The 23,627-nt window shown below is 33.2% G+C and overlaps 1 protein-coding gene and 1 long non-coding RNA gene across 3 annotated transcripts; both read left to right on the top strand.

Moving 5' to 3' along the window:
• The first annotated feature begins 492 nt into the window (after positions 1 to 492).
• Positions 493 to 20,534, top strand: LOC127872570 (transient receptor potential cation channel subfamily M member-like 2). The gene is made up of 14 exons (XM_052415896.1): positions 493 to 648; positions 3,540 to 3,617; positions 7,707 to 7,775; positions 8,621 to 8,738; positions 11,532 to 11,657; positions 12,918 to 13,017; positions 13,489 to 13,717; positions 15,488 to 15,544; positions 16,598 to 16,687; positions 17,246 to 17,374; positions 17,743 to 17,906; positions 18,207 to 18,297; positions 18,416 to 18,590; positions 20,377 to 20,534. Exons 1-14 carry the CDS (start codon positions 493 to 495, stop codon positions 20,532 to 20,534), a joined length of 1,740 nt encoding a protein of 579 aa, XP_052271856.1.
• Positions 20,535 to 20,765: 231 nt separating this feature from the next.
• Positions 20,766 to 23,404, top strand: LOC127871345 (uncharacterized). Of its 2 annotated transcripts, XR_008045298.1 has the most exons (4): positions 20,766 to 20,907; positions 21,368 to 21,428; positions 22,628 to 22,741; positions 22,865 to 23,404. It is a non-coding gene; the product is annotated as an uncharacterized LOC127871345 (long non-coding RNA). The 2 variants fall into 2 exon arrangements; XR_008045297.1 differs by lacking the exon at positions 20,766 to 20,907 and having other exon boundaries at positions 21,199 to 21,428.
• Positions 23,405 to 23,627: the final 223 nt, after the last annotated feature.

Here is a 23,627-nt window from a genome sequence, read left to right as displayed (position 1 = left end):
TGCAAACCCAACAGATAGGTTCGCTACTTCCGGAACAGAGGACTCGAGAAAATCCACCATTCACTATTGTAGGAGTTGACTTATTTGGACCGCTGAATGTTAAACATTGCCGATCACACTTAAAGAAATACAGATGCCTATTCGCGTGTTTAAATACTCGCGCAATTCACATAATTGAGCTTCGCATAGTCTGAAAACTAACTCGTTCGTTGCAGCGTTTCAACGGTTTACTAGCCGACGTAGGATTCTGAAGAAGGTATTCAGTGACAACGTAACGAATATCGTTAGCGGCGATAGAGAACTACGTGAAGCTTTTACTGAGTTGAACCAGTCGAACATCAATGAATACATGTTACAACATCACATTCAATGGCAGTTCAATCCTACTTATGCTAGTGATAGGGGCGGTGCCTGGGAGCGGCTTTAACTCGAAGCATTTTCAATGCCACTACTCAAGAGCAACTACTCACATTTGAAAAGCTGTTAAAATTGATGGCTGAAGCAGAGCGAATTCGTAACGATAGGCCTATCATGCGTGTGAGTAATGACCCAAAAGACCCACCGGCCCTTACACCAAATAGGCTTCTGCTAATGAGATCGAATGCCTGCCTTCCGAGAGTGATGTTCAAGAAGGAAGATTCTTACTCAGTACGTTGGTGTAACAAATTCATTACCTGGAAGATGTATTCTGGCGACGCTGGATACGGGAATACTTACCACTACTGCAAATAAGACAGCCATGGCAGAGAAAACAAACAAATCTTCCCGAAGAGGATGTAATGCTTGTTGCCGAGGACAACGTACGGAGGGGACAGTGGCCTTTGGGCCGAGTTTTCAATGTCATTCCTTGAAGTGTTGGGCACGTGCGTAGCTGTGTAGTTCTTACTCGGAATTCCCAATCAGTGAAACCTATTTATACACGGTGCTTGTTAGAGACTGCGATCTAGGGCTTCATAGAATTTTACAATCCAGAACTAGGATTCTTATGTATGTATTTTTAAATGACTTGTGACTCGCGGTTATTGAACCCATTACTAAATGATAGTTATAAAATGTTATTTATTTCATTTACCTTATGTGATTTGTATGACAATTTCAACATTGACACGTTAAATTGATAGTACGTGTTCAAGTAATTTTAAAATTGATTGAATCGCTATATACAATTGTTGTATTAAAGACTATTTTCTTTTATCATCTGATATAGAATGTCGAATGTGTATACACATGTAATTTCTTTCAACGATGATGGCATTTTGTGTCACTATTATGTGTGTTGTGCAACTGATACAATTGACAATATGTATCATCAATAATAAATTTTAAGTATGTAATACCAACCTGTCCAGTTCTAATGATGCGGTATGAATGTTAAATGTGCATAAGTGATGCTTTCATAATGCCATAATTGTATTGTAAATAATCAAACATATTACTATGTTATTTATTCAGATTATTAATGGTGAAAAGAAAGGAGATAATACCATAGGCGCTCGATGGCAATGTTTTATTTTTTTTATTTTTTTGTTTTTGTTTTAGTTACCCGTTGATTAATATAATGCATACACATACTAAATTAATAAAAATCTTCCGACCAAACTTCTTTTAAAAAAAGATAGTTCGACTATGTACATATTTATTGACAAGGTAAGCCACTCGTCATTTTCTCAATCTACGGAAGTAAGTCATTAAATCACTGTCACCCCGCTCGCTTATTGAAATGCGTGTGCAGGCCGGGAACCTCGTATAATTTGTGTCTTCAAAGTCATTATACAGGATTATTGGAATACTATATAATTAAAGCGTAAATCAACTCAAGCGCGTTCTCTCTGAACATTTTTTTATTGCATTTGATTTAAACTGAGTATACATTTTTACTTCTTAGTGTTTATATTTGTTGCCTATTTAACTTATTTTCTACCTATTTCTATGAAAAATGAAAAGACATTAAGAACCACATGTAAGAATAAACTATTTTAACAGAACACACGTACCTGAGTTAAACAACAAAAACGTTGAACCACAAAACTGAAATATTCAAAGATGTTGATATAATACTTCATTTATTTTAAACATATGACATTTATTTTGTTATTTTGTAATAAGAAATACATTTAAGTTAACAAAAGTATTATATTTAATTTTACATCATAATAAACTTACTTACATTTCGTACTTTATGTATGGGGTTATTTTTATTGTGAAGGTAAGTTCAAAATTAATTCAGTGCATATTAAGTTAGATAACACTTGAGCAATCATTACAAATTTGTGAAATGTGATTTTAGAGTTGGTATTGTCGTGAGAGAGATAAAAAGTGTCATTCTTAAGGAATTTAAGTTACGTAAATAGGAGATACACTTCAAATGATGATACGCGTAACAGAATATTATATTAAAAGCAAATAAATTAATTGGTGCATACTCAATAAACGATACTTGTCCTTGTACAAACGCGATTCTCTCTTCTATTTGCATACACTGAACACTGAATGCGAATGATAAAAGGCTCGTCAATAGGATTGCAAGCTCTTCAAATAGTACTTAACGCCACTGTAAATGCGCATTCTCATATTGAAAATTTATTTGGAAGCATGTGATTGTCGGTAGTTAAATCTTGATTTGCATTTGCTGTTCAGTTACATTGTATTTGTTTCGTAAGATCTATTCAAACATTATATTTTTATTCCTTATGGTTAAACGTCTGGTTTATAATATCAAAATCCATAAAAAATAGAGACATGCCCATACTGTCATGTGTTAAACTAAGACGCTTTATTAAAAACAAAACACGTTTAAATACTTCGTTCAGAAATTTGTATCTTAATCATATACACCTTTCAGCTTTTTGAAAGCATATTGAATACATGCGACGATCTTACGATAATCTCGTACCGCAATTGAACATTTGTATAAACACATGTACATTGTATCATTCAACGTTTAAACTCGGAAGTGATTACTACGATGTTTTAAAAATATCAGTCAATACGTACATGCAAATTAATCGTTATGGAATCCAAATGTGTTTTACTAGTACAATTGTGTTTTTATTGTTCATACATGTTACATTTTCACCGATGGGTAGGTGTCGTATTGACAATAGAACAAGACTAATCATAATAATTTGTGTCTGCTTTTTACATGCGTATATGTGCCATCGTTCACACTTTATCAGTCTCTTGGTATGTTGTTCTTTTTAAGTTATGCAGATTAAAATAGATAGAGTAACACAACGATGTAAACGTTTAACCTGGTAAATACATGGTACAGTCAATACCAAAGCACGATGATATATATCTTATAGCGCAATTCGAGTCAACTGTATTTATAATCATCCTTGGCCAACACACAGCAACCTCACAAACCTGACAAAACAGCGGCCTAGCATGCTGAACACGGGCAAGTACACAACATGATCAATTTCATTCTGGTAACGAACCGGTTTAAGTCAGAAATATACAACGCGAACACAAGAGCGTTTCCTGGCGAAGACATCAGCAGTGAACATGATTTTGTGATGTAAACCATCAAATTGAAGCTAAAGAGCAAGAGCATCACCAAGAACCATAGCATTATATTTGACTTGGAGAGACTGAAAGATCCAGAGATAGCAGAGGTATTGCAAGCACGGTTTGATCGAACGGTCGCAGCCCTAAACACTTGTCCATGTCATTGGCACCATCACTAACATCACCAATAAAGTCCTGCTGTCATCTGTCGACAAGATTCTTGGTAGAGAAGGAAAACAGAAGATTAAGCCATGGTTTATCATATACCTCTGCGACAATAGATGAGAGCTGAGGCATGAGCAGTACATCAGCAAGGTCTCTATGACAGCATACCAGAAAGCAAACAGGAAATTTCGGAAGAAGATGACAGAAACCACGCATGATTATGTGTAAAGCAATTTAAAGACATTGATAAAGAGATACGCAAGGCAACATTAAGCAGGCCTACGTCCCTCTCAGACCAGATGATGGCAGGCACCTCCTGACCGGCAGTGCCGAAGTCCTAAACAGGTGGACGAAATCTATCAGCGACCTATATAACTACCCGCTTCAACCAAACCAATTTGTCCTTCCAAACTAGCCAAGACACGAATCGTTGAATAAACGATGTCATTTTTGTCACAATTATTATATCATTCGTTTATTCTAATAATAAGGCAAGTGACCCGCTGCAACAAAATATGATTCTGGAGAATATACATTAACGTGTTGTACTAGTTAATATGAGTTTAAAGGGAACGTTAAACTATTCATTCATTTTGCAGAGTGTTTTTTATGGGGGATGGGAGAATAGAAGACGTGCGTCCCATATATGTTTAGTTCGATGTTGTTATATTTTCAGCCTTCAGAGGCTGGTAGCGGTATTGTGTTTTTATTATTTTTTAAGAAAATTGTTTTTAATAAAAATTCAATACTGCTCCAGCAGCTGGAGTTTCACTTCTTTATATTGTGATACATCGAACAACAATATATAGAGACAACTAGGAATTAGTATTGATTAACTAAACCTCTACATGTGAAATACCATTAAACTGGCCCTTTATTTTCGACCTAAATAACCTTTAGATGAACGCTTTAAACATTTATTTTGAAATCAACTAGTACACAAATTTGAAGGATATTACATAAACCAACCACTGCGATTTAAGAGTCTTGAATCGATAGTTTATGATGGAAGCGTACTTGAATGCATAAAGGACCGACAATTGACGGTTACGATAAGAACTGTTATGTAGTTTTATATTACCTGTAGAATACACATTGGCAGACCCGACAAGATGTTTTAGTATTTAAGATATCAATGTTTGTTTTTATGGTAATGTTTTGTGTTTTGTATGTGCTCATGTTATATAAAAATATATTGTTTTGCATTGTATAATCTACAATGCAATTGTATAATATTAAAACAAGGCCGTTAATTGTACATAAAACAAAATATGTTTATCGTTTTTGTTTTTTTTCTCTTCTTTATGAGTCTATGTAATTAAACCTTTCAAACAATCTTAAAGTCTAGCGTGATATATGCAATTATTTAAAGGTACTTTGGTGAATTGCCTTTTGCGATAAAGGCTAAGGTGTCAGGTGTCATAGCCCAAGGTGCTCGTCAATTTGAAAAGCACTGACATTATGAAAATCTGCTGACGAATTTCAATACAGCATATTGAGCGGATTTTTATATTTAATTTGTTTACATAGGATTTCTACAAATTAGCTTATTATGGTATTCATGTTGCGATGTGAGCCACTGTTTAAACTATTTATTATTGGCCAATTCAGAAGGTGCAAATATATAATTATGAAATTATCGATTCAATTCGTTCGATCTCAAGTTCTGCTTTTTCAGATAGCATTTAGTGGAAACCATAGTGGATACAATACGCAGCTAAAGGTAAGTGAACACCCATTCGTCATTGTTTCATGCCCGCTAATAATTAATTAAGATGTCATATATGAAAAAGCTTAAACATTACTAGATGTATTATCCGGTGAACTATGTTTAACCTCCTTCAACCGTTTGCAATTTAAACTTTACATGTATTGTATATATTACATATACTATTCGCAGACCATACAAACCATTAGGTAAATGTACAAGTTATTGTATTTAAGAATATTGCAAGTGATTCATTAACTCATTATATTTCTGGTAATGATGAATATTACAATACAACTTCACAACGTACCCGGCGTTGGTACTGATATTTAATATATTGTTTCGGGTAATTTTTGAGTTCTTGTTTTGTAAGCTTTAACAGCGCCCTTACTGCGCTGAGATTGGTGAATTCAACATTGTGCTGAGGTTTTGGATTTCTTAAATATAACACCATATATTAATAGCACTTAACATAACAAAGTACATTCAAATACCTTTCAAAATCGCAAAGCGTAAGCAGCTCTTATATAAAAGTATGAACGCAAGTTTGTATATATATGCCTGATAATATGTTGATATTACTAATTGATATTACTAATGTGTCGACATAAATCCCATTATTGGTTGTAATTCGTTTAAAATTTCGAAAAGATACAAATGGAGCACAATTGGAAAACCATTGAAGTGGCTAACAAAACATGGAATACAGTTTAACCCAAACGTTTTCCATTAACACTTACGGAAAAAACATATGACCTAGTTGTGCTTTATTTTTCTGTCTGAAGGTAAATCAAATATTATATGACGGAAGTCGCATGATGTACATCAAAACAAAAGTATTGCAATTTCCCATTGTTCAACACATTGTCAATGTTATTTGATTTATTTGAGGATATTCTTCATATTCAAGACACATACACAATGTAATTACAATGATGTAAAATGCTTTCCGTTTCAGAACCGCAAAGGCGTTTAAAATATGGATACAAATTCTTTACTGAAATGTTATACCGAGGTGAGATTTTCTAAACTTAATTTCCTGTAAAGGAGCATATTTGCACTGCGGTATTTCGAATTAACCATTCACCGCTGAAGCAATGTTAATAAGATGAGTACTGTTAACATTACTGGTACTGTTTAAATAACATGGCTGAAGTTACATGTCTGTAGAGGGAATGATGAACGTTCCTTCAAAAATGAACCGGATGTCTCTGGTGACTGAATAACGTTAGACGGTGAGAATGCCGCTGCTCCCGCGATATTTATGCAGCTCTGCATGTCCGTCATGTCGCCCTTTTAACGCGAGCTCTTTTGCTGTTGTGTTGGTACTGTTAAACTGTCCCAGGAAAATGTGCGTTCTCGCTTTTGAGGCATTTATACTTCACATAACATATTTGCACTCATTTTACACATTATTTCATCTTTCAAATAGTTTATGTAAAGGTTTATTTTTCTAACAAATTATAATTGTTTTATCTCATCTGCATTTCTTCCATTCTGCCGCGCTGACGCATGCGCACTGTCTTCTTAATTAATATATTACAATTTCACACCTTGCGATGTACACCTAGTATTTTGTCAATCTTGAGTGCTTACTCATTAATAAGACGAATGGTTAAATAGTGTTCAGCCGAGAGACGACGCAGGTATTTTCAAACACTCGTAATTTATAAACAAATCGTCCAATTTAGCTCATATGCCACACTTAAAATAATTAAAGTATATAATCATCAAGTTAGGATTATTTGAAAGCGATTAAAATTTCTAATTTATTCAAAGAATAGATTCATGGGATAAAGAAGTCCATATTAAACTAAAGTTCGTATTACATAGCATTTTTTCAAAGCAAGAAAACAAACGTCAAACGTGTAACTATAGTTTGATTTCAACACGCAAAACGAAAACTATATGTTGCAAATTTAAAATGATGAACTAAACGCCCTAGGCACATGCCTCCAATGTGTGTAGAAAGAAAATAAATTTAGGACACGCAAGGTCAACTCGAAATTTTAATTCTATGACCTTTGTATTAAGTCGCACCAGCTAATAATCAAATGTATGTTATGTATGTAATGATGTTGGCTTGGCATGGGCATCGTGCGTCACCAAGTCTTCTAAAACTCATGCTATTAGGGTCAACTTTAAAGTAAAGTTGTGCTTTAAATTAATATATCTCTACACAGAGGTGTTGCCAGAAATAAGGCCGTGAAATAGTGCGATACAGCGTAAGTCTAACTACAATTGCTTTTCGCGTATTAAAATGTTTAGAAATGTACATAATGTACTTATTATATTTTAAGGACTGATTAATATTTACCTTCAGGCTTTGAAGAAAAAGTACGAACCCTGTGATGACATGAGCGTTTTTATGAAGAAAATTCTTCAGTCGGAGGTTTGTTCCATCTTGATTGGTCCAATAAATGGTATTAAGTTTTTACGGAAATTGAGAAAATATATCAGAAATTTATTTATACAAAATTCATATTATTAACATAAAAAATCTGTCGTGGCGTGAGCTCTAGTTGCACTTATTGCGATTTAGTAATATTGTTAGCAAGAAAAGTTGTTTTTATTAAAGGCAAACATTCAATAAATGCACGTATTCTTTAATCAGTATCCACATGATGTTCGCAAAAGAGTGAGAACACTTATTTATTATGTAAACACCTACAGCGGACAAACAGATGCACGGCCTACAGCAGAATGTAAAGAGTCAAACTGAAATTCTTATAGTTGTATTATTTTTAACCCAGTTCGATAACCTCCTTAAACGCCTAAAGAAATTCGTCAGCACGGGCCTTGAATTATCAACAATTTGCGAATTACCCTTTACCTATCTCCCAAGTGTACGCTTTTAAACTCAAGCAGATTATATCCTGTTATGTTTACACTTGATTTGTGTTGCCATAATATATTGGCCTATTTCAATGATGAATACGATCAACTCAGTCATTTTGTATAACTGGCTCTGAAATTATCTCAAAATATTACATGACCCGAAATATTGATTGAACAGCTTTTTATCATATTACGTGACATTGCGTGTGGGCTCAATAACTCGACAATTTTCAGTAAATCAGATCGCATAGTATTTCATTACATGTTTTCTTGTGTCAACCTTGCTTTCACAAACAAAAATCCTTCTATGTCTTTGTGAACAAGACATTTAAAATTGTATGAAAATTTGATATAGTTTAGCATATTTTAGCTAAGATGATCGTTAATACTTTTTTTCAGAATATGTATACATACCTATCCTCTGCAGACAGAGTTGAGAATCAATGCATTCTCCGACGAGTGGGCAGGTTTATCATCGATAGTATAAATATTGACCAGGAAAACCCATATGGCCAAGGTAGGTTTGCAGGTACTTTAACAAAAAAAACAATTACAAGTAGCTATGCAGATGAGGCACATGTTTAGGCGGTGTAAGTGAAATGTAATACCCGAGTCCTCAGGAAATATCTGTTTCAAACTGCCATTGACTTTGATGAACGTAAATGACCTTGTCTTTTACTACTAGGCATCTCCTTGAACAATCACAGATTTTAAATTTGAAAGTCGAACACTCAAATTGCCAATCGATTATCCTGTCAAAATCGAGGCAATCACAGTTCGGTGATTAGCTATTAGATTTATATACTTGATACGATACAACACGACCGAATCGTTACTTTTTAACCAATTTAAATGCACTAGTTTCTGTATTGTATTCACGTTTATGTCGGATAAGAACATATTTATGAACGTGTTATTTTTTTAATTTAGTGCAGTTCATTTATAAATCAGTTGTAATGGTCATTGAATTGCACTGTCTTACTAAATTCGTTCAATTACGTATCGACATTTATATCACATATAAATAATCATTTCGTTGTCGATGAAATTGTCGTGTTAAAACGTTTGTATTCACTAAGAGATAAATACGTAATCTTATGTTTATATATAGCGAAAACAAGGTTAGCGTTAAATACAGAGAAGTTTATGTTGCGAGGCTTAGAACGCCGGGAGCGCGAGCCTTGGCGAGCGCTTTCGGTGTTCGAGCCGAGCAACATAAGCTTCTCTGAATTCAACGCTAATCCTAGTATTCTATTTATTCCATTTTTTTCAACGTGACATTTACCATAAATAGATCTAATAACCTTAACAATCATTTTAATTCATTCTTAAAAGCGCTTCAATCTAACGAATGTGACTATGCGTAGTGATTTAAATGCATTTGTTCTGGTACGCAAAATAGTCTTTAACAATTTTACACACAAACTGTAAAACGAATACAAATATCACCATATGCCTGGATTCAGTTTTACGCAGCATCCGAACTGTTACACATTACGACCGCGAAAAGAAGATTTTACTTAAATATAATTCATTTTATTTTCGAAAGAAAATAAGCAAAATCCAATATGGCGGCGATTCCTCCTGACAAAATGATGTCGATGTCAACATGCATGTACATGTTGATTTACACACAGAGTTGTTCTAAACATAAATTATCAAAACAACTATACTCGCCTTATTTTTTTATGGACGCTGCAGATTTTGATGGCGTATCTAGCCTTCAAATCATGTAGTGTTACCAAACAAAAGATAATCCGTCATAATTCTAATAATTTTTGAAACACTTGTTGCAAACGGGTTATTCCTACTGAATAGACTTTCTTTGATAAAATAACAAAGATAAAGTTTATTCATCAAAGAAAATACCCTTACGTTTACTTACATCCATAAGCAAAACAATTCGAATAGACTACTGAACCAAATTACACACCCATCAATACACACACAATTTCACATCCAAATATGCACGCACATTCTGAACATCAATAACACGAATAAGCTAGATCTACATGTAGATCTTAATCCTTCGTCTCACCGGTTCCATCCGAGGTAAGTAGTCCATAAAATATGCACTTCATATTATAATTACATCCAGGAAAAATGTACACGGAAAAAATCGCGTCTTCAATGTTTTACTCCCAGACATCGCATACTAGTTTCGTGTACACCAGAAGATGACATCACATATTTTGGGTAAATGACGCAATAAGTATGTCATTTTATGATGCCATCAAACAGCTGATTCATTATACAAATGGCGAACAATTATGTCATATGACTAGATTAAAAGGTTGAAGGTCGTATAATGTTGAAGCTAAAGTTTTCTCGACTCTAGAGATTTCTTAAGAAAAATCATTCAGTGGTAAAGTAAAAAGTAGTCCGTGCACGCGACAGGTATATTCAACAAGGTTGGAGACAGGCAAGATTATTCCACAAGGTGTTATACCGTCAATGTCGGTATAAAAATGGGATAAAAGTGTAAACTTGTATCAATTATGTTTGTACAATCTATATATCAAACCAATATCCGTTGAATAAATGGATCCATTAAAATCATAGGACATTCGGTAGTTAACAAATGAAATAGAAAGATAGACAGGAGTTCAACCGCCATTTTTCAACGTTTCGTAATTAGTAACATTTTTGTTTCAATAATATATTATTAGAAGTATTGTTGACACAAGTGAGGAATTTTTTCAACGATTAATGTATTTAAAAAACCGGATGCTTCGCGGTGACCAGTCGATCCAAACTGCTTGTAATTATTGAATAGTCTGTAAATTGCTCTGGCGAATAATATAATTTTCTATATTGTATCAAACGTAATAGATAAACACACCAAAATTCCTGGTTTTAAAGATGTATTATAAATGAAAATATTTAGTTTATGTGTGTGCCTCGATAAAAACCTTAAAACAAATATTGAGACATCAATACTGAAGAAATACTCACACAAACGTGGAGACAATCTTCAATATCATCAAACTTGATGTGTCAAACGTTATCGTTTCGTTCTAAAATAGTTGATGCTGATGTCCGTGTAATGCGATTGAGATTCTTAAAGTCACTTGTTTGGACTAAATGATCCGGTAGACGAGGATTACGCACTGACATTACTACCGAATTTCCACAAACAGCTGTTCATAATGTGTTTTGGACATAAATGTTGTTGTCTCATTTTGTGTTACTCTTGCATTTGAAATTTCAAAAATGCAAATACATAATATAAGGCAATATATAAACATCGATGAATTATAAAGCTTGCATATGACAACAATTGTGCTTTGATCCCCACGTTCATTTTCAGGCAGCGTAACAAATGACGTCGACATCAAGAAAACAGAGAACGCCCTGCATTTGTTTATATATGCAATTTTGTTTGAAAGTGAAGAGAAGGCACAAACGAGGTTAAGTGACTGCGATGATCCGATAGGTATGGCATACGTATAGTATTAATAGTTTTCTGTGAACATACATGATGTACATAATGCGATGTTTACATGTTTAGCGATAATATATAAACATTGCATGTCTGACAGGGTGACAGTAAATTTGTCACCTTGAGGAAATACTTCAACCGAGGCTAAGCTAAAGTTGACAGTATTTTTCTGAAAGTTGACAAATTTACTGTCACCTTGTCAGACATGTAATATTTATTTTATTATACCAAACAAACTATTCAAACATTAACAATTTATATGAACCATGAACAATTTAATATAAAATAATTGTATTAAATATCAGCAATGATCAACCATTAATATGTTGAGTGGTTCAGATTTTCGGGCCGAGCAAAATGAACATCGCTTTATGCGACACCGACCTAGTAATCGATTTATCCCATCAATTGTCTTAGTCGTCAATTATTTCTTTAAAAAAAATATCACCGATCCAGTTTTCCGTACTTTATTTTAATCACTTGATAACGCAATTTATGACGTACTCGTGTGACGTCATTTCGGTGACAAAACGTTTTTGGACAACAATATGGATGTGGTGGTTTTTTATCAGTAAAATATTTGTTTAAAGCATCGAACGAATCCAAAACGTATTTCGGATTGTGTGTTTGTCATGCATGACACCTTAAGAACAGACGCTGGAAGTGTATATCGTTGTAACATTACTCCTATTAGCATTGGATTAAAGTTGCCATTGAGGTAAGATTGTCGTTCATACTAAATTGATTTGTTATGACTCCTGTTAAAGCTTAAATAATGGCATTAATCTATTCTACAGCACAGTTTCAGCTGCAATCGATATTTTAATTATCCAAATACAACGGAATTGCAAAACTGCGTACTGCGCTTGCGCGAATGGGACAGCATATTTTTTTACCATTCCGCACGTGATTGCTAAGGTAGCGGGCGACAGCATTTTTTGGACAGTAAATTTTTTTCCCGCTGGTGGCACGTTCTTGCTAAGGTAGCAGGCGACATTATTTTTTGGACAGTAATTGTTTTCCCGCTGGGCCTGACAGTATTTCTATGTCACGATGGCCTGTAGGATTTTAGCATTGTGAATAAAAGTGAGGTATAATAACAATAACTATCTACCCGTGCTATTTGCAATTTAAGTAAATTATCAGTGGGTGGTTTAGACTGAGGATGTTGTTGTAAGAAATGATTAAATTACTTAAGTATTTGATGGCAGTAATATCAACCATGAATGCCAAATTTTACACTTTATTGCTTAGGTGCAGCATTGATTGCAAGTTCGCTGCTAAAGACAATTTCCAAATTGGCAAACAGGGATGCGGAATTGGACTTGGCAACCAATGTGCTGAAAAACGCCAGGTCGGACACAGTTTTCTGTATAGTGCTTATGTCAAACGCGTAACAAGAGGCCATAACAACAATATGAATTAAAGCGCTAAAACATATTAAAACACATTAATTTTAAGTATACAATATATATATATATTTCAAACGTGGTAGATTGGAATATATGGCTTTATGTTGGTCTCACCGAGTGTTTGACAAAACGAAAATACACATGGAATTATTGATTGGAACATATGTGTACGGAAAACATTCAAGTCCTGATTTTTTTGTTTGCGCAATATAACACAGACAATTATAATATAGCAACTTTTTGTGAAATATAATTACGCATATTCAAAAGGTTTCCAATACTGGGACTAGGTTGGTTCTTATTTGGAATATATAATCAGTCGAAATAGGAATGTGTTTGATTAGATAACCATTGTGTGTGCACGTATGTATTCTTACCATTCAGTATGTCAACATATTGTAATCTTCTTGTAGGGAGTACGAACAAAAAGCATGCGACATGTTGAGTACATATTTCCATCGCAATCGGACAGGTGCCTACACGTTCCTTATTCACAAGTTTCATGAACCGTTTAGCTCAATCAACGCATTGGAATTGGCCAACGCCAACCACTTGAAGAACTTTATGGCACACACATGTTGTCAAACTAAACTCAACGCGGTCTGGAGAGGGAAAATGGCGACATATACTCCGTGGTGGCAGGTATAATAATGTAGTTTGTTTAATCGATATATAATTATAAGGACAAATAGTTGTCCAGTTATATAATACGATAACCAGTTTACACAATGAACGGTTCAAGGAAGCTAGAACTTGTTCGCGTATATGAAACGTCGTGTTCAGTTGGTAGATTGCTGAACTTTCTGTTCGGGATTTATGAATCCTAATCAAAATTCAATCAAAACATATACTTATGGGTTTCAATTGCATTACTTTTATTTAAGTTGTAACGATACTAGAAACCGACATCAATACGCACGTTACCTACATGTTACTGAAGAATCGCTGATATGGACTTAGTTGTCCGTAAAAATATCGTGTATGACGACCATTTAAGCAAAATACTTCATTATATGTATATGTTAAATATTCGTTACGCGAAACTATGCCCGTGGTTTATCATCATTGATACAATTATGGTTTTACTATTAAAATGTTCTCACGCAAAGAAAATGTCTTCATTGATTAATTAAATATAGCGTTGTCATATATATGATTTTTTAATTTTGGATCACAGTATTTATCAGATGAATTCTCTTCAACAACGAACTACTCAAAATAATGTGTTGCTGACTTTAATTGTGTTTTGCAGCTTTGTTCGGTTTACAGCTTTTACATCCGTTCTCATTTTATTCATATGTTTGAAAACCCAGACGCTCTTGTTGAAATAAGATTTTAATACAAAAATAAAATACAATAAATGTGTACTATTTATTTCTAGCATAGTTTAAATTACACAAAAACAACTTCAACAGCTATGTATGCAATACAAATTGAGATGTGTCTTCTGGAAACAATACACCCTCCTATATACCGACTTAAAACACCCATAACAAGTTACAAATTGTGTTACAAGTCTTAAGTGGGTAGGATTTATACGATTTATCTAGGTATTGTGATATTTGAAATGTGAGTTTTTTCCCGAAAGTACGTGTGTTTTATCATTTTTAACCAGTATCGAACCATTATCGATTATTTCACAGTACTTTTAAATTGCTAACATTAAACTGTCTTAGCCTCTAGGTTAAGGTTCAAGGTCTTATTTTACATAATTATCACTGTACAGTTTGTTTGATGAAATCAACTTTCTACTGCAATATACACACTAGACGGCCATGATGTCCCTTTATCAGCTGAATTATCAAAATAAAGTGATTTCACTGGAGAAGATTGTTTAAATAATGTATATTAGGGAAATATGGCGGGGAGAATTTCGAGTAGATAAAGGAACATTAAATAACATTGATACAAACCAGTTTATCATGCCACAAAGTCTTTGGCCAATGTGGGTTTTAATTCAACATGTATTTACGAACTGATCAATTCCAAATATCTAGACTAATATCCAGCTTGAAAGTGTAATCTTTCTTTAAAAATAGCATCATGTTATTGGAAGAGTATCAATTTACTTTTCATTATAACAATTTACTAAGGACATGTGGTCTGCTAATAGTGGACAATGGACATACGACGAACGTCGCCGAACAGCCAATTATCACAATAGCCCATTGTTAACATTTTGTGCCCAGTTGAACTAATAACATAATTCCCTATGTTGAAAAGATATTAAACGCCAAAAAAGTCTATGCCTCAGAATAAAGGATTGATTTCACTATCAGTTGATGTAATTGCACAATAAATGACGAATATTTAACCATAACCATCTAGTTTCCAATAGTTGTGAACATTTTAAAATATTGCTTACGCTTCAAAAACATGGTTTACATTTGTTAAACATTTTTTTTGTTTCAGATCGTGATCGCCCTTTTTCTTCCTATCTTTGTGAAAACAATCAAGTTTACGCCTGAGGTATATATCAATATTGATTATTGTGTTGTATTTTTAAGAGGTTGAAAATACATATAAATACATTGCGCAATTGCGCAAACGGGGTATATACACATAGTATGTTTATATCGAGAATGAATGTATGCACTGTGTTTCTAGCGTAATTTAATCTTTATTTCTCGCCGGTATAATTATTATATTACTGTACAATAATACCGTCCGTTTTAAAAGTTAAATGCATGTTAGTTCAAAACAGACACATTTGTTCTAAACATTAAGACGATGTGCTGTACAGATATATGAAAACAGTGTTTAGTGACGGAGTATTTGATGATTATATTAATGGGAAAATATTCCTCACGTATCAGTATGCAGCCTGTCATGGATTGCATTTTACATGTTATATATAATATAACAGTTTAATAATCAACATGGATTTATATTTTCCTTCATCATTGATAGATCCATAAAGTGCAACTTGAGTGAGATCTTGGATTTCTTATTACTAATTTATTTTGACCATACCCATTCTCGACAAGGCGCGTTAGCAGGTCAAATAATCGCGCTGTAGATTCGTTTGAATATGTTCGTTTTCATTGTCAAGACGTTTCAAATTTAAATTAAATTTGAAAACGTAGAAAACATTGAGATAAATTATCAATTGAGAGCAGTACGAGATTGTAATGAAATGGCAATTTTTAAATTATAAAAATCAGTACATCGCAAAAAAGATCAAATATCACATTAGCAAATCACATGAAAGGAACTAAAATCGCCGATAAAGAGGACGATTTAAAAACTAATTTGTCGTAATTGAGAAACGAAGGGTAAATTGCAATTGTGTGCTGCAAAATGTCAATGCGTGTTTAAGAATCGTGTGTTTCTTTTAAACGATGATTCAAACGAGCTTCGGAACAGTAAATGAGCAAATATGAATGGCTTTTGGATAGATTTTAATCATACTGACCTCAATCCAATAAAGCAATCAACGAAGCTAGAGTAGTTAAATGTTCGTAAATTATTGCAATATTCAATTCACGCTCTGTATTAAAGTAAACATATTTGGTTTTATAGAAATCTCAGGATGCAGGCGACAGCTTTGGCACATTTGATGATTTGTATCACTTGTATACTGCTCCTATATCGGTATTTGCAACAAATACTGTAAGTTGTATAGCTGCATAGTTCGTTTTTTTCTTGATTATCTTTGTTTCGTTATGAAATTTGCGTTCATTTAATATACGGGTATCATTTATGTTGATGTTTGCCTTGTGTATATTAACTTAATATATCAAAGCAAAGTAAACATATTAAATATATATTGTATTTAACCGTTTAAATTAATTCCTGATGATTCCATATTATTTTTTAAAACACACTATGTAGCTAGATGCAATAAACATAAACGAAATCAAAACGTTAAATCATATTTAGTGTAAAAAACTAATCTAAACTTGATGTCATCGAACGCCTAAAGCTTTTGGAATATTACCGAGTATATTTCATGGGTAGTGCAAGTACTTGGTATCGTTGTGGAGATTTAAATAAAGATCCAATTAGTGGGGAACGAAACCGTGACGTCCCGGTCGCAAGGCGGACAGCATATCCACTACGCAACGGCGACCTTAAGCATACTTGTCAAATAGGCAATATATGTATCATTACCAAATTACAAGCGTAATGTGAATTAATTGGCAAATAGATATATCAATTATATTTTAGATATCGTTTCTGATTTTCGTGGGACTGTGTTCATACTTCGTGCTTGTGGAGTTGGAAGTACGTGTCACTCTTTTAGAGTATGTTATCTGGGGCTGGGCATTGACGTTACTGTTCGAAGAGTTCAGACAGGTAACATTAAAACACAATCATTTAACAAGAACAATTATGAAATGTTGGGTTAGTGCCTTTAAACGGTCAGTACAAAGCCTGGCGTTTTAACTAGTTAATGGCTAATTTAACCTCACTCTAAGTCTAGAATCAATCACAAAAGACACATTTTTCAGTAAAAATAAAACACATATCGTAGATATTCAAGCAATAACAAAAAGCAATTTTTCGCTTTAATTACTGTTAAAATTCCTCAATAATTAAGATACAACAGAAACACTGTTTTAGGCAAGATGAAAGGAAATGAGTACTTGCCACATATTTTCTTATTGACAAGATTTCAGAACTAAGCATAAGTATATACTCTACCACGCAAATCTACACTTCAGTTAATCAGCAGTGATGGGAGCATAGCAAGAAAACTCCGATACTGGTTTGCTTCTTACTGGAACCAATACGACTTGGCTATGTTCATTGTTGGTGTTGCTGCTATTATTGTGAGATTGACTGTAAATGGGGATGACGAATTCGACTCTGTTCGATATTTGTATAGGTACGCGTCCATTAAAATAAAGCAGCTGTGTCTATCGTGTTTTCAAGACAGCTTCTAAAAGATGAACTGTACATATTAATTTGTTCAAATGTGTCACATTTCAGTAATAAGTAAAACTTACTAATCGTTATATGCTATTTAGTAAATTTCAAAAATTCGTGTATCTATATATTTAAATTATATGGATGATTCTCATAATGAAATACCCATTTACCTGTCTATAGAAAGCGAGCAAAAATCGCTGATCAAAATGAATTCATATTCAACTTTAAACTATATTTTTCCAAACGATTTTTTCAGTATAACAGTGGCAATGTTTTACGTACGCTCTCTGCAGAGCTTCCTCGTAGAAGAGAACTTAGGGCCGAAAATTATCATGCTAGGAAAGATGGTATTGCGATGTTTATGTTAAATACTGATAAAAATATTTTGTTAAATACACATGCACTATTTGGTAGTATGCATTGTTATGCAATATAAGCAAATACAACTTTACACATGGTTTTCAGATTATCGATCTGATAGTGTTCGTGCGTGTGTTCCTGATATTCGTTCTTAGCTTCGGGATCATGTACACTGCAAATCTTTTTCCAAACTCACGACTATCGCTACAACTTTTGAAAAGGATCTTCTACGTGCCATACTGGCAGATTTATGGGGAAAATTTCTTAGAATTCCTTGAAGGTATACATGTTTTGTTTATATATACGTAAAGTTATATTTATGCGTCGGTATATATTCTGTAGTAACCGCTGTGTCTCGTCCTAAACCCGTTCCGAAATTATGTTACCGTTGATCTTCAATCAAAATCGACAGAAGTAATATTTGCACTGCATTCACATAACGCGTTGAAATTTTAATTGCATTTTAGGCCTAAAGGAAGATACGACCATCATATGTATTTAGAGCTTAGTATATTACATATCAAGAATACAAAGGTCACTTTTGCAAGATTGCAATGGATATGTACACTTTCGAGTTACGTACTTATAGTTTTTTCCGTTCTCAAAGTTGTAATTGAAAATATATTCAAACCCCCTCTGAACATTTGCTTCTTTCTTCAACGTATATTGATACTATGTGCAGGCAATACACCAAAATTTATATTTTATCTTTCACATGTTGTTTATAAATAAACATGTTCTTACTAATTAAATTAATACGGATGGGGATACAATAGGGCTTTACGAAAGCGATTGGAAATCATTGACAATGCATATGGAAAAGAGTTGGCATGTTTTACAAACATTTCTTGATTGGAAAATATACCAATATATACCTTGCAGACAAAGGTGTGTCAAATATTTGTAGAACCCTTCATGTGTTTAACAAAATAATTAGGCTAGTATAAATATTTTTATTTGTTGAGATCAGTTAAATGTAAGGATAACATGTGTCTTTTACGTAGAAGTGTTTATCAAAACACTTAGCGTACTTCATTGTATATTAACGTACTAATTGAATGACTGATCAATAGGTGCAGACATCTTTTGATGAACCGATTTCAATTAGTTCGTGTGCAGACTTTCATAGCAGCTGGAAACTAAATGAATAAAAACATCAATCATAATAGGCATACATGCAATTTTTTAAGATTGAAAGTGTAACCAATATGGTATTCCCCCTGAATATAGTAACGTTTTAACGCTATGCTTATTCCCTCACGCTCATATCAATATTATAACAGCGATGTGGTTACGAAATGGTTAGGAACGACTAAATATACTGCCATGATATTTTTATTAACATTCTTTCACTGGTATTCACGCTTTTGCATTGAAAAAACAATACGAACTTTAAATATACTTTTACTAAACAACTGTCCCATTATCTATATTGCCATTGTCGTACTTTGTTTTTGATTCGTGACGAAATTTATATTACTCCAGCGATCGCAAGTGTCATTGGGACATTTTTTTTTTTGATATTTTCGTAACAACTATTTTTCTGAGCGTCTATGTTAACAACCATGTTTATTCAGAAACCATTAAATACACACTCAGTAAAAGATTATCATTTGTTTGAAATGATATTTACTAAGAAGACGTCAAGCCCATTTAAATAAAACTCATATATGAAAAGTTATCAGAAGTTCTATTTCATATATTACATTATGTAAAATATGGACACAACATATATTGCATTGTCTTAATTTGAATATTTAAATGGAACATCCGTTCATTTTGTTGAAATCCCGTAGCGAGTAAACATAATGGAAATTCTTGCAAATAATACTATTAGTTAATGAATTTGAAATGTATACACAGATGCATACGTAATTTAGTCAATATTCCGTAAACAGGTTACCTATTTATATTATTTTGATTATCGCATGTTAAGACCCGTATTAATGAACATAAAGAACAAAAACATGCGTGTGCGAGGTATATGTTTATTTTACACAAATACAATATTTATTCGAATCGATTACACGGTGACACAGTCTAAACCAAGTGTTTTTATTCCGCAGGTGATGATAATGGTTGCACCAGAAATGAAAGTGTTTGGCGTGATACTGGTGATATGAGATGCCCTGAATCCAATGTCCTGGTCCCAGTTCTGGGAGGATTGTACATGTTTCTGACAAACATTCTTTTGATCAACCTCTTGATTGCTATGTTCAGGTAATGTTTTCATATCAGTAATAATCAGTATACGCAAATCTTGTGTGAATAATTTGAGCTTACAATTATATACAGTGTCGCTCAAAGACCATAGAACTGTTTTAGCATCTAATAAGTCAATAGTTTGTTTTCATTAATATATGTTTTAAAATATACGATTTAATATTATTTGTTCATGTATTTCATTGTTTCAAGCTACACGTTCCAAACTATACAAGATCAGTCGGAAAAGATCTGGAGATTTTATCTCTACAGTATTGTGCGTGAATATTACGAGAGACCAGTTATTCCTCATCCGTTTATTATTTTGGCTCATGTGGTTCGAATTATATGTCATCTGAGATGCTGCAATGCCAAACAGTCAGACAATGAATTCAGTAAATAACTTTCTATATATATATAATACAGCACACAAGTAAGTAAAAAACTTTCGACATGATTATATAAAGGCTACTGCTTAATTCACGGTTGTAACGTGAATTGCACATTTGTTATCAATATTTTAGCCTTTGTGTGTTTATAAAGTAACACTCAGGACAATCATTTGCGCAATGTTTTGCATATTTAGCCATATATATCTATACCAATACATACTCATAGCTAAGCATCCACAATATGTAAAAACTCTATTTGCAGACATCGTTACATATGGATATTTTAAAAAACGAAATGCACAATTCACATTCTATAACAACCAATAAACATTTACAAAATTGCATCAAGTTCGTTTGAAAGAGTCTTTTATTAAGCAAATACTAAGAATAAGTAAAACCGCTAAAAATTGATTATATAATGGTCAAGTATGCTATGACTTTTTCTTTGGTTGTCTCGATTTAGCACACACAAAACTACTGGAGTCAATGAAATACTTGGTTGAGAACGGGGATTTAAAAGAAAGGTATGTATATGTACTCGTTATTTTACTACAAAGTTTTCATGTGAATTAGTGTTAGTTTGGTCCCACCAGTGTGTAATCATACTTCCGTGACTATGCTCTTTTATGTATGTGTCTGAGGGAATGTTAGGATTACTAATGTGCAAACAAACCACCTACTTCGGACTTGAACATGTGACGAGTGTATGTCGAAGTACCTCCATTGTGAGTAATCAAGTAATCAAATTATGAAACGTTACTAAGACACTTGCAGCGAAAGGAATTTGCGATTACAATGACATTCGACGAGGTATTGTAAATAATTGCTTACCTTAAGACATTAACTTTTTGTTTATATCCTAACTTACAAAAGAACGTGTACACTTTGAAACGGTGTATATGATGTTCACCTTGGTTTTGGGAGTTCAAAGAACACTAACACACATTTATCCGTAGTTTCTAAAACAAAATGTTATACTTTAAAACAGCAATGTACTTTGTTAAGGCCATGGGAGTAACAATTTTAAATAATCAAAGGTAAACGCAATTCTGGTTTTAATAGATATAAAAATCATTAAATATTGGAACGAAAACTGAATTGTAGGATCCAAGTTCATATTCCTGTAAATAGTGTATTTGTATTGCAATGACGTTTATATATATATTGTTCAAATAAGTACGTCAAAAACGATAAGGACAATTATTGATGGCGGTTTATTATAGATATTATTTGCTACGTTCACTACGCAGAAAGTAATTTCAATTCAAATATGTTATTTCCAAGTACCGAGTTTGAAACCATATTATTACTTTAAACACTAATAAATTTAAGCTACATATGCACCGTTTAAAGTGCCCAAAATTGCTGCGATGTCAGAAAATAGAGGTAAAAACACTGTAAGAATGTATATTTTGAATATACTAAACATAAACATAAGTATGTATTTACAGTTCATTCTGGAATTTTTTAGCAGTTGCGAACTTTTTTAGATATCTGTGTGAAAGGAATATTTAATTATATATTAACTAGTTCAATAACATATGCATTCAGAGACTAAATAATTATATATGTTTAATAGAATTCAGTAGATGTATTACTAATGCTTTTGTATAAGAAGCCTTAAGTAACAATGAATTACTCGGTGCAAGATGAATGTCATTGAAAATCCAAACTCAGTGACAATTCTTTGCTTATGAAGCTTAATGCAAACTCGATTTTCCAGAGGGAACCTACGATCGGCGCTGGTCACACGGATCAAAAGGGATCCACCATTAGCTCAAGCCAGAGAACATCTAAAGCAACCTGTCAGGGAATCTGACATCAGCCTTTGCGAAAGGTCAGATTGATTTTCAGAATTTTGCGACATTACTTACTTGCTTGTACAGTTATGTTAGGATCAATGCTATTGAGTTTGTCATTCAATATGGGACTGGTATCAACCGTGTCTCTTCATTTTCAGAAATTCTTCAATTGTTGATTCGGAAGGCTAAACACACACACACAATCGGATACAAACATCATGAGGAGATGAAATGTGTGTAGCGTATTTCATTCACGAAGAAGTACATCAATACTTTTTTTTAAAGAATTGTTAAATTTAAAAACAAAAACAGTAAAAAGTCGCTTTGTCTAATAATTACACCTATTAGTTTAATTGGAAGTCTAACATGTTTAAACAAGCATTACATAATTGACTGTAAAATGAAAGGAACTAAGTAAATGCGTGATGAATTTTAAGAGACCTGTGCATGTGTGAATTATAATAGTTAAAAAAGATATGCAAACAGTTTAATTGTGTCATGCTGATGGATTCCACGTAATAAGGAGTTTTTTGCCAATAACAAGCGACAATGAGGTCAACGTTAGCTGCTTACTTCTTCTGCAATGGGAATATATACATGTCATTGATTGCGTGCTGATGGGGCTGTTTTAAAGTTGTTAGAAATATGCGCACTCATAGAAAAACGGATTAGAAAATAGACAACAACAGAAGGGAAAGTTTGTTTCCGACACGTTTTTTGTAATTTTCCTATATCACATGTTAAACATCAATACACTTTGTGCTATTATACCTCTTATAGGCAATAGATTGTTTTTATAGATAAACAACTTATCATTTTTCTTCGTAACAAACTGAAAGGGTCATTTTATTATTTTTTGTGTAAACAACCGTTTGCATTATATGTTTTCATAACATGAGATTTAATAGTAATTTAGTTTAA

Source organism: Dreissena polymorpha, chromosome 3, assembly GCF_020536995.1.
Source record: "Dreissena polymorpha isolate Duluth1 chromosome 3, UMN_Dpol_1.0, whole genome shotgun sequence".
Lineage (NCBI taxonomy): Eukaryota > Metazoa > Mollusca > Bivalvia > Myida > Dreissenidae > Dreissena > Dreissena polymorpha.
This window is presented reverse-complemented; position numbering and strand designations above follow the sequence as displayed.

Excerpts from the sequence above, each read along its gene's own strand:
- LOC127872570 (XM_052415896.1), top strand. The coding sequence starts at position 493 with ATGGCTGAAGCAGAGCGAATTCGTAACGATAGGCCTATCATGCGTGTG. Across the intron at positions 17,907-18,206 it reads TCTGTTCGATATTTGTATAG|TATAACAGTGGCAATGTTTT; the intron begins GTACGCGTCCAT and ends CGATTTTTTCAG. Across the intron at positions 18,591-20,376 it reads TTTCTTAGAATTCCTTGAAG|GTGATGATAATGGTTGCACC; the intron begins GTATACATGTTT and ends TTTATTCCGCAG.